Source organism: Heliangelus exortis, chromosome 11 (genome assembly GCF_036169615.1).
Source record: "Heliangelus exortis chromosome 11, bHelExo1.hap1, whole genome shotgun sequence".
NCBI lineage: Eukaryota > Metazoa > Chordata > Aves > Apodiformes > Trochilidae > Heliangelus > Heliangelus exortis.
In genome coordinates, this window is record NC_092432.1 from 19264776 (window position 1) to 19277360 (window position 12585).

The 12585-nt window shown below is 35.6% G+C and overlaps 1 protein-coding gene across 2 annotated transcripts in view; it reads left to right on the forward strand.

Moving 5' to 3' along the window:
- The window catches only part of NEDD4 (NEDD4 E3 ubiquitin protein ligase), a 59032-nt gene that overhangs the window by 37963 nt on the left and 8484 nt on the right, over positions 1-12585 (forward strand). For both annotated transcript variants that reach the window (XM_071755118.1, XM_071755117.1), the window contains 14 exons: positions 648-817; positions 1401-1518; positions 1647-1814; positions 3570-3635; positions 4211-4330; positions 5042-5248; positions 6216-6293; positions 6526-6580; positions 6671-6729; positions 7544-7609; positions 9750-9979; positions 10584-10705; positions 10805-10875; positions 11277-11372. In XM_071755118.1, coding sequence (XP_071611219.1) covers positions 648-817; positions 1401-1518; positions 1647-1814; positions 3570-3635; positions 4211-4330; positions 5042-5248; positions 6216-6293; positions 6526-6580; positions 6671-6729; positions 7544-7609; positions 9750-9979; positions 10584-10705; positions 10805-10875; positions 11277-11372 — 1626 coding nt within the window. The remainder of the gene's footprint in view (positions 1-647; positions 818-1400; positions 1519-1646; positions 1815-3569; positions 3636-4210; positions 4331-5041; positions 5249-6215; positions 6294-6525; positions 6581-6670; positions 6730-7543; positions 7610-9749; positions 9980-10583; positions 10706-10804; positions 10876-11276; positions 11373-12585) is intronic.

Consider the following 12585-nt stretch of genomic DNA (forward strand, 5'->3'; position numbering starts at 1 on the left):
CTTGTTTTAGAATTAATGTAAGTATCATTGCTCAGTATTTCACTGCTCTTTGACATTGTTTGACCCCAGCCAGCCAGACACCAGTTTTAAAATTTTGTCTCTCTCCAGTTTATGGGGATATTTTGATCTTTAATTACTTTACATTTGCAGTCTTCTATAAGCACGTCCAATTTTAAATAAGTGGATTTCTTTGCAAGACTTAACTCTATGATCTTCTCACTGAAATCATTCTGTGATTCTAGGATTATCACCTTTGCTGCAATTAAACTTTGTGTTACAAAATGGTATGTTTATCTGACTATACATTGCAGCATATGTATGAAATGAAATGTTTACTATTTGCAATCTATTCTATTAATGCTGTTTATTTTCCCCGAATAAGCAGATTTTGATGCTAATTAATGCTGTTTATTTTCCCCGAATAAGCAGATTTTGATGCTAACTAATATGTTTAAAGACTTTGAGTTCAAAATATCTGGGTGCATAATTTGTCCTGTCATTTCTGCAGAAATATACACAGTAAAACTGGAGCCAGTCTGACTGGCTCAAGATGTAGTGGAATGGCACGTGAAAAGGAGGGTGGTCTTATAAATTAAAATACTTTTTCAACTTCATTAATATTAAGGGTAGTTAATATTATTCCTTAGCCTGGATGGATAATATTGGACCAACCAGATGCTGCTAGCCAGCCACAACAGCAGCAGCAAGAATCTCCTCCTCTGCCTTCAGGATGGGAAGAAAGGCAAGACATCCTTGGAAGGACCTACTATGTCAATCATGAGTTCAGAAGAACACAGTGGAAAAGACCAACTGCTCAGTATGTCTTTTGGCCTGAAAATTCAAGTGTTATATTAAGCAGTGTAACTAATTCAATCTAGCTAGCTTGAAAAAAAAAGGAGAGCTAGAAAGTAAACAGCTTGAGAATTAGTAGAGAGCTTTTCCATAGCTTGACCTTCACACCCACTTGTCACTGGCTACTTGTCATTTTAACTGCACCATCACCTTCTGTTCCCTGGAAGAGTGCTTTCAAGTAGAAACTGGTTGCAATTGTAAGATATGACAGCTACACTGATGGAAAGGAAATTATTCACCACCTCTGTGCCTGATTCCTCCATCCCAGCAGGGAATGCATTTAGTTACTTACCCTGGGGTATTTTTTTCAGCTTATTTTTTTTCTCCTTAGCGTGTGTATTACAGAATTATACCTGGAATGTGATCTAGTTCTTTAGTTTAACTTAGATGTCACATTGACTTGAAGTGTTATTCCTTTTAAACAGTTTGGTTTTTTATGGCTCATGACTGTTTCTTTTTCTTCTGACAAAATGACAAGTATGTATGGTTTTGCTTACTGCTGAAAGATAAAATATGGTTACTCTGTGCTGATTTCCCCCCACCTTCAGGGACAATGTAGCTGTTGCAGATACTGGTAGTGTGCAGCTGGAGGCCCAGCATGTGTTCACTCATCGGCGACAGATATCAGAGGACACAGAAAATCTTGACAACAGAGATTCCCCTGAGGTAAAAGCAAATCTCTAAATATTCCTAAAATGCAAGTAACTTACTAGCGTAGTAAAAAAGTTTGTCTTAACTATTTGCAACTTGGAACTATGTTTTAAAATTATTTTTTCTTTGTTTTCATTTTAAAGAGCTGGGAAATCATAACTGAAGATGAGGCAACAATGTATAGCAATCAGAACCTTCAGATACCTCTCGCACAGAGTAATTGTGATATACAGACTCAAATTGCAGAGGAATTGAATGCCAGACTTACTACCTCTGGAAGTTCAGCTACTGGCCAGTCAGCAGCCTACACTGTAAATTATTTTCCTCAATTTTCCTTGTACAGAAATATCTATAATATTTAGTACAAGATGTTACTACTGATAGAATTAGATCCATAAATACTTCGCATTAAGTGATATTTTTAATTTCATCTCCAATGCAGAGAACTTAAAGACTAATTTTTTACTATGGAACCATATCTAAACAATTATATTCTTCCCCACTTAGATGAATTTCTGTCTGAGATGAAAACAGACTTGAGTGAGCTCTTTTTCAGTCTGTAAATCAGCCTCTTAGTCTGGTGTGATACTGGGGGCTGCTGAAAACGAGTGATGAAGGAAGTTGTTTATACCCTGAATTTTTTTTCTAATGGACCTGTACTGTTTTGGTTCCTTTTTCTACTAGGACAGGTTTTAAGATGACTCATTTTTCATTGTGAATATAAGGATCAAATTTTAGAATTGGGGTGATTAAACCTGGTGACTCCATAGCAGAGAAAAAGGCACCTCACTCATACAGCTCCACAGCCTTTGCACCAGTTGTGAAACTTGTCTGACTGTCATGTACTGTACAGCTTGCTAATCCAGCAGAGAACTTTTTTTCTTCCAAATTTTGTGGTTTTAGAGAGCTGAGACAGCATGCTAAGTTTCTGACAAATACTGCAGTGGCAGTGGGGAAGCAGCAGGACTGTGTTGCCAGGAGTGAGATTTTATCTTTTTGATGGTAGCAAGCAATTAAATAAGTTCAGCTGTTTTGTGAAACTTGAGCTCCACAAGCATTCTTGTAACCTGATAGTCACTTGAAAAATCCTCTCTCCATTGAAGAGAGCCTATAGTGGTGACCCAGGCCATCTGTAAGATTTTGGAATTTAAATAAAATAATTAGTTTTTGTGATGCTGAGAATGCATTTCCAAATGTAAATTGGGAATTGATTATGTTTTCCTAAGTTTGTACAAAAGCATCCCTGGAAATAGCAAAGAGAGTGACAAGACTTGATCTCTGCTGTTCAGAATCCTGTGGATAGCAAGAAAACTGAAATTTCAGCTTGCTTGGGTGGACTGAGCAAAGGAAGGATGTGCAAATTATTTGCAAGAGCCAGTTAGAATGACAATCTTATCTCTCTTTACCCCTATCACTCCCAAAAAATAAATAAAAAAGCTTAACCATTACTTTTCTTTGGAGTGTTATGGAAAGGCATGTAGATAGGGAAAAATCCTTCAAATAACTGGGGAAAGTCTGGATCAGTTGCTTAATTGTAGCAGATAAGATCTAAATATGTCTATGGGCAAAAAGATTGTGTGAAGTCCAGGCCATGAAAAACTCTCCAACTGGATGTCTCACTCTTGTATCTTGTAATTATTAATTTAGCCTGCTTTCTGGAAAGCTGTGTTAGTTCTGATATATCACAGAGTTCAGTGTGCTGGCAAGATAACACAGTAAATCCTAAACTGTAAATTTGACTGTAATGTAGCAGTTTGCAATCAGCTGTTTTACATGCCAAAACATCTGTTGTCAGGGTTTTCAGAATGTTCACAAGCCTCTATGTTTTTCTGTTTTAAGGTTAAGATAAGCATGGTGCACTTATTGCTTCTAGCAGTGTTAAAATAAGAATGTAAAAAAATATTATATTAAAGTGACATTTCAAAGCAAAACAAGATGAAAATCTGTAATAGTAATAACTGTAATAACTGTAATAGTTTTAAGTGTGGTAATAATTGTTGACTGTTTGTTGCCATCCTTAAAGTTGTAATCATAGCTAATATGTCATTCTTCTTCACTGTTTCAAGAACCATTCCAGCAGAAGAGGCAGTCTGCAGACATACAGAGCTGAAGAGCAGCCTGCACAGCCAGTGGTATGTCATTTTTCAGAAAACACAGGCTTGTGTCATGGAGAAGCTGAAAGATTTTCTTTATGTGAAACCTTCTAAAACTCTATTATGTGTTGACATTTTAAATAAGAACTGGCCTTCTGCTTGAGGCAGCTGTCCTGACAAAATCACAGTTAAGAGCCTAGCAAGGCTGGAATTTATTTGGAAGATTTCATCTTCCAACTCTGTGCTTTTGGTTTGACATTAGCTTACTGCATTGGTAGAGCTGGCAGAATATGTTTTTCATATTCTTTACTTTAAATCTGCACCATTATCCTTATATTGTGTTTTTCATGATGGTACTGCAAACTATGAGCTCATAGCCAGAAGTACTAGGCTGGAATAATTTATATACCTTTTAGATGAAGAGCCTGAATTTAAAAAATAAAATTAAATTTTAAAAAAAAATGTCACTTCATACTCTTCAGTAAGGACCTTTTCTATTTTACTCAGTTTGTGAAAATAATAGTTTTGTTTTCTAATTTGACAGAGGAAAGCTTTTTCAGAGTCAGTTTTCTAGTTTTCTTACATGTTTTATTTCTGGTTTCACTGATGTTTAGTTACTGCCAACTTCATCTGGATTACCCCCAGGCTGGGAAGAGAGACAAGATGAAAAAGGGAGGTCATATTATATAGATCACAATTCTAGAACCACTACCTGGATAAAGCCAGTCGTACAGGTAATGTTGGTCTTTATTAATAATTTATGAATTATTTTATTCATTTAACCTTTTAAGCCTTTTTACATGGGAGGAAATGGCCTCCAGTTGCAGCAGGGAAGGTTTAGATTGGATGTTAGGAAAAATGATTTACTCCAAGTGTGGCATTGGAATAGGCTGCCCATGAAAGTCGTTTTTTGAGATGTTTTTAGAGATGTTTAAAATATGTAGGCTTTGGGACATGGGTTAGTGAGCATGGTGGTGTTGGGTTGATGGTTGGACTTGATGATCTTAAGGAGGTTCTGTGAACTTCTTGCATCATAGAAGTAAAGTTTAGAGAGCTTTTTGAAACAGAACATATGAAAGGCATAAGTTGGTAAAGCACTACATAAGATAGATAATGTAACAAGAGTTAGGAGTAGTAGTATTTATGGCAAGCCACTCTACTGTCAAAGCTGTTAAAGCCTTCTGGAGAGTGATAGGTGATCAAGAAACCTGAAATACTTTTTAACTGTCCTAGTATAATCAGTGACTGTTAGTCAGTGTTGTTAAAATTAGACCAAAAAAAAAAAAAAAAAAAAAAATCTGTGTACTGTCTGGCACTTGCTTTATGAACCTGCTTGAACCTGCTCTCAAGGAGTGAAAAATATAGGTTAAGAGAAAAGAGTCACTCTTCTACAAGGTTTTGGGTTTTTTTTGTTTTTTTTTTTTGGCTTTGGTCATTTACCATAGGTGGCTGTGGAAGCAGGTCAGTTGTCAGCTGCACAAAGTGTTCCTGTGGGGAGACAATTGCAAGCAACCTCAAGTGATTCAGCACAGCAGTCTTCTCATCAGCAGCCTGAAATGGAGCAAGGATTTCTCCCTAAGGGCTGGGAAGTCCGACATGCACCCAATGGGAGACCATTCTTCATTGACCACAACACCAAAACTACAACATGGGTAATGAAAAAATTGCTCTCGTGGTCTGAAATTCTGCTTGGTCTCAAGTCAAAGCTTTGCTGCTTTAAGCAAGCTTCTGTAGATTTCTGAGATGCCAAGTCTATTAAGGAACATATGTAATAAAAATGCAAAGCTGTTTAAAATACCTGTTGTGAGCAGAATGTTATGAATTTTGGAAATGGTATTGATATGTGAGAGTTTAGCTTAAAAGAAGGAAAATATTAATCTGTATAGAAATATGTTTTGCAGATGTAAAGCAGCTGCAATTCTGTCATACCTGCATTACTGTGACAGCTTATTTACACTGTTAACTGAAGTCAGCTTTTTAAACTTACCTTCAACAGGAAATCCATTACCTTGAACTTATCACCTGAGACAGGTGATAATTTGCACAGAATGCAAATTTCTGTGAATTTTTATGAAAGCAGGCCAGGTCTGTCTGCAGTATGGATGAGGGAGTTGTAGAACTACAGTTCTGTGGAGTGGCACTGCACACCACTAGTTAGTGCTAACAGATGGACTTGAGCATTTAGAGAGTAGGTCAGTAATACTGGTGGAAGAGAAACAGGGAAATACATTAAATAGATTAAAAATCATTAGTAGTTTCTTCAGGATTATGCAAAGACCTAATTTATCATAATCACTTTCCTCTTACCCTCAAATCACAGACTAACCAACCACCAAACCAAAAAAAACACAGGGTGTGCCAGAAACCACGTGGAAAGATTAATTCAATTCAATTGTACTAAAATTGAGTTGAAATAGATTTTTACATATATTGTGAAGTGAGAGGTCATTAGAAGATGATGAAACCACTGGAGAATCACCAAGGAACTACCTGGCTGCAGAATATGCAACAGTTATGTAGTTGTAGGTGTAGTCTTTACACAGTCATTAATGAAGAGGAGAAAAATAAAAGCAAAATTAAGAAAGGGTTTTAAGATGCTGTTCGGTTTTTTTTTGAAAGGGAGATCCACGACTGAAAATTTCTGCTCATCCAAGGAGAAAAACTTCCCTAGATCCAGGAGACCTTGGACCATTACCAGTAAGTAAGCTAACTGTTCTGCAGATACAGCAGTTTAAGTACAAAAATTAGGACTATCAAAACTTGCTCATGTGAAAATGCAACTGCTATTTTCATACAAAATGGACTCTATTTGGAGGTCCAGTGTTGAGAATAGAGGGAGGTGGGGGAATGCCCCCAAGTGCAGATCATGTAGAGTTCTATGCAACCCCTATGGTCAGAAATTTATAATAAAAGCATCTCCCTCTTACAGCCAGGGTGGGAAGAGAGAACTCACACAGATGGAAGAATATTCTTCATAAACCACAGTATGTACAATCTAGTACTCTTTTCTGGCTCATAAGTTGATTTCTGAACATTATCTAAATTAATGGAGCTAATTAAGAAATGTCTTGCAGATACAAAGAAAACACAATGGGAGGATCCTCGACTGCAGAATGTGGCAATAACTGGACCAGTAAGATTTCCTTATATAGCTTTGCATGTTTTTTTTGAGAATATTGATACTAGAATCCAAGCAAACTCTTGTCATTTATCAGGTACTCAGCCTAGAAGATGAAACTTCTAGGATGTTTGAAGAAGGCAGTTTTATTCTTTTTTTTAAACTCTTTAGAAAGCTTTCTGTGGAAATGGTCTTTAAGTAAGTAAATGGTCTTTAAGGAAGTAAACCCAAGAGGAAGTAAAACCAACAAAATGGCTTTAAGAGGAGTGAAATTCAAATTAATTTTCACCTGAAAAATAATTATCTTAGCCTTGATACTTCGTCTGAAGTGCGAAATTGCCAGGACTAATTGCAAAGACAGTACACATTATAATTATAGATGGATTTTAGTGTTCAGCTGATAGCTGTGTCTATTAATAGCCCACATATGTAAACAACCTTCTCTGTTCCTGGAAAATAGAGGTGTTTGTAGCCAGGTCTGTCATGATACAGCAGTGAAAGACCATGTGTTACGTAAGTCACCAAAGGCATTTTGGTCACTTTGATCTGGGCCAGGCAGTGAGCTTAGTTGGTTACATCAGCCAGTAGTGAAACAGAGGATAAATGCTGTGGAAGTGATCAGAATTAATGATCTGAATGAAGAAGTACTTTTCATTCCAGGTGTTTTGAACTCTCCATATATTTATAAATTGAAAGTCTCCCCTGATAGTTTGTATTTCTGGTTTCTCAGAACTGAAACGCTTTGACTGTGTTCCACAAATACAGACCAGTTTGTACTGCAATAATTGTTAGAATATCTTAAGCTCTTTCTTGTTTGTTTTCTTCAAAGGCTGTGCCTTACTCCCGGGACTATAAGAGGAAGTATGAGTTCTTCAGAAAGAAACTGAAGAAACAGGTTAGTGATCAGCAGGACTCCAGCAGACAGTTAAGAAATTTACACTCTTAAACACAGGAAAGCTTAGGCTAGAGTGAAAGGAAAGGGAACTTTGTAACCTGCTTAGAGAAGGCAGATGTACTGTCTGACCACAAATATGTTTGTGAAGCAGTGACTTGGTTAGCATTTAATCTAACAGCAGGGTTTGTGACTTTATGCAGTGAAGAGACTGCAAGCAACCTTATTGAAAAAAATCTGAATTTTTAACGTGTGAAGTTGGGAACCTGGAGGTAGGCTGGCAACAGAGAAGTTTGGAAATCACTGATTTAGGGTATGTTTTGGAACTCAGAACAGGTTTTAGACTGCTCAGATAGAAATCTCTATTATCATCTTGACCAGTCTAGAGAACTAAAAAAATTGTTACAGCCTTAAACTATTAAGTTTCTGGCTCTTATTTGCAAGTTGTAGTTTGAAGTGGCAGTGCCAGGTATATTTATAACACCACAGCACAAAAGACTGGAAATAGCATCTGGATATCCAGCTAACAATGAGACTTTGAACAACTGCAATCCAGTTTAGTATTTTGGGGATATATTTTATATATAGTATAGTTTAGACCCATAGTTCTTAATTACCAAGTTTGCCTTTCTGAAACCTTTCATTTTGAGCTGACATGTAAATTGCACACAGTTACATATGCTCCTTATTTTTTGTGTTCCTACTCAAACAAACTTGACTTGTAATGACATTCAAATGTTGTTACCCTGATCTGAGAAGCTCAGCATAATCACAGTAATTCAAGAATTAAATACAAATGTAGATTTTTAAAGCACACATTACTATTGCCTTTTAAGCATTCATAAGTTCCTAAATTACAGTTAGAGTGATGGATTTTCTTTTGCTGGGACTTTTTTCTGTAAAATCTATTTGCAGCTGAAACTAGGAATTTATTTATTTTTCAGTTTATTTACTGCTTTCTGAAATGATGTCAAAGAGTTATGTAAAGCCATGTAAATTAGAGCCACCATGTAAATTAGAATAGTACAGTATTTGGCAACTTGGAAAATGACAAGTAATGTGCTCCCCAGTCCCAAGTAGTTATTTTTTTGGCTATAGCTTGGTTTAAGTTGTTGTTGAAAATAAAAAGGCATTACATTGAAATATGGAATTTGATTTTTTTTTTTTTTACTTGATGCATTTAGGGTAGCTTGTTTAAGGAGTTAAAGAAAGTAAAAAGGAAGCATATCTGAATGTGTGGTCTTCAGATTTATTTGTTAAATATACATGCATTCAAAAATCCATTATTTCTACTCAGTGTGTGTCTAGTTGCTTGAAATCTGTAACATATTTCTTCATTGCATCATCCTAAAATGGTCAGAGAGAGACATGAGTTGACATCTCCTGCTCCCACTTTCACTTAAAATCTCAATTTTGCCTGAAGTAATTGCTGGAAGGAACTGTCTAAAAAACAAGTGAAATCAAGAAAATACTCTGTTCTCATGTGGTTTAATGACTCAGCAAAGTTTTATTCCTGGTTTATTAGGGGCTTACTGTGAAAGCCCAGCAGCAAATATCAGCACCTTGCATATTTTTATTTAAATATTTTCCTATATGAAAGTAAATACAATCTTTCTGATTTGCTCCTGTGACTTCAAAGTTTAAGTGAGCTGATTTTAGTTTTAGTACTGTAGGAATACTTGCTTCTCATGTGAGTTGTAATTAAGAGAACAGGACACCTAGCCTTACTGTTAGCACATGGAACTAGAAGGTGAAATAAGGTGGAATTGTTTCAAAATTATTTTATTTATGAGGTTTAATTTTGTTATTTTTAATCAATCTTACAATATGATGAAGTTCCAGTGTTAAAAAAATTTCCATGCCTTGTTGAGTGCAGAATAACTGAACATAATCCTGTTACTAGTAAAAACTTATTTTAACCCTATTTTCTTGGTATGAAATAACATCTGAAACTCTCCATGATATTTGAATTGTGTTTAAATGGAGCCTCTTATCAATCAGATTGTGATATATATCCAAATTATTTAAGAAAACTATTTGTGTGCCATTCTTTGTTTAATGAATTTGGATACTCTGCAAGACTAAAAGATATTGGGTTTTAATGTATTATTCTGTGTTTTCTTTTTTTTTTTTTTATTTTCAGAGTGATATTCCAAACAGATTTGAAATGAAAATTCATCGCACAACAATCCTTGAAGATTCTTACAGAAGAATTATAGCTGTAAAGAGAGCAGATTTCCTTAAAGCAAGACTTTGGATTGAATTTGATGGTGAAAAAGGTTTAGACTATGGAGGAGTGGCCAGGGAATGGTTCTTCCTTCTGTCTAAAGAAATGTTTAATCCTTATTATGGATTGTTTGAATATTCAGCCACGTAAGTCATATAGTTCTGGGAGACTTGAACACTAATTAGGGGATCAGTTGTATTTCTCATACCTACTTTAAAAATGGAATAACTTTTTTTCTGCTTCCTAAACTGTTTAGGAAAGTTAAGGTGTTAATAATTGAACTTTTCTGCACGTGGTTCTGTGTTTTACAGAAGAATAATGTGGGGAACAGTACCTGTATTTTTTTTTTAGCAGTCTAATGTAAGTCATGTCATGTTTGCATAGCCAAGCATATGCTTGCAACCATCTACTGCTTACAAAAGGGGCAGTATTCAACATATAATGCAGAGAATGTTATTCTGACTACTTTAATAAGCTTAAAGCTCTTCTCTTTGGTATATCTCTAACTTACAAATGTAGTTTGTGGTGTTTCAAAACTGTTATTTCTGCTAAACTACTAGAGTTTTATATTGAGTATTGTTTAATAAGAGATTAGAGATGCATTAATCCAAATATCATTGTTTTTCAACTTCTTTAAATGTAATACCTGATTTAATCAGTGATGTCTTTCAGATCTTCAGATGTGGAAATATTCCAATAGTTCAACATTTTGGTTTTCTTTCTTTTTCCTGTTCCCTCTCTCACCTTCAGAGATAACTACACCCTGCAGATCAATCCAAACTCTGGACTTTGCAATGAAGATCACCTCTCTTATTTCAAGTTCATAGGTCGTGTAGCTGGAATGGCTGTTTACCATGGCAAGCTTTTGGATGGTTAGTATTTATTTTATGTAATATGATATTTAGATTAATATTGTGCCCAGTTTGAATTTTAAGTTACATACTGTTCAATTTCTTTCTTCTTCTTTTAAGCCTTTTTTATACGTCCTTTTTACAAGATGATGCTCCAAAAACCAATAACACTTCATGATATGGAGTCTGTGGTATGTAATTTGCTTTATAGTGTGTGTTGGGATTTAATGAGGTGGTGAAGGTTGAATGCAGCACAGAATGCAATTGACTTTTTCTTAATTTTCACTATCTAAGGCTCTTTGTAGTTATGTCTAGCAATAAAGGGAAGATAAATACAGGAGGAGAGACAGAAGAGTCCAGAATACATTACTTAACCAGTGCAGTGACATCTTACCACTGTTTTGCTACATGAGAAACTTGTAGTCCTGAGATTGCTGAGTCTTCAGGTTTCAAATGTCTTCAAAGGTCTTAAAGTCTCTGTATCTAGTACAGGATTATCCTAGGTAGCAGCATTCACTATAATGGAGCCTTTTGTAGCTCAAGAGATGGCTACTCTATTTTTTCTTTACTATTTTGTAATTCTCTCCCTTAGGATAGTGAATATTACAATTCTTTGAGATGGATTCTTGAAAATGATCCAACAGAACTGGACCTCAGATTTATAGTTGATGAAGAACTTTTTGGTCAGGTTAGTATGTTTATGTAAAGTAGACCAGACAGGCATGGAATGAAATATTTGACTTATGAAATTAGCTTATTTTTGTAGTATTAAGAAAAACTCTTAATTCACTCTTAATGTTCCTTTAGCTTCTTCTTTTAGCTGGTGGCACATGCTTGTGATGTGCTCTGCTAGCCTGGCTGTGATATGATAAAATGACTTGGAAATAAGCAGAGATTTAAAAAAATAGCTGGTGATTTTTCATAAGTAATATTTGTGTTGAAATGTAGCTGTTGCTGTGAATGCAACTGAGACTAAGATATCCATAGTGCCATTACTTTATCTGGAGTAGAGATTGGGTTCATGTGACTACCTGGAAAGGTGAGATGGTTTGGAAATGGTTGGAATCATAAATTTCATAAATTTGAGAGATCATAGGTGGTTGGTTTTTGTTTTTTGGTTTTTTCTCTAAGATGTAATAGAAAACTATGGAATAAAAAAGTTTGTAGTTGTGTAGAAAGCTATCCAAGATAAGTTATGTAGAAAAACCACAAGTCTTGAATAAAAATTCCAAGTGACAGTTGCCAACTAGACCTGAATTGGACAAAATCCTTTGTGGCCTTCTTGTAACTAAAGTGATCCTAAGCAGAAGCATGAATGTGCTCATCCAGTCAGTAATGAACTGAAAATCAGATATTTGTCTACTGAGGTTCTAGTAGTAAAAAATTAATATGTAACAGATTTGCATACTGATTCACTTACTTACTGAGGTCATTGCTGAAACTGTTCTGTAATTGTTTTTCCCTGGGATTTGGAAAAGAGGTTGAGTAATTGAATATGCAGTTAGTTCACATTCCTGAGAACTTGTGTGCATACTTTGGTGTTTTATTGTAGTAGGTCAGAAAATATGGAGGCTGCCCTATTGCAATCTGGCATCCCTGAATAATGTATTTTTTTAAAAACAGTCGACCAAATTCTTACTTTTCTAGGTGCCCTGTAATACTGGTTGTTTCTCAGGTTTCAAATTCTGCAGTCTTCAAGAGTTAATGAAATTACCTAATATTAATTCTGTTAAAGAAGCATCTAATTTTCAATATTTTCATCAACGACTTGGATGAGGGTATAGAGTGTACCCTCAGCAAGTTTGCTGATGACACTAAGCTGGGAGGAGTGGCTGACACACCAGAAGGCTGTGCTGCCATTCAGAGAGACTTAGACAGGCTGGAGAGTTGGGCAGGGAGAA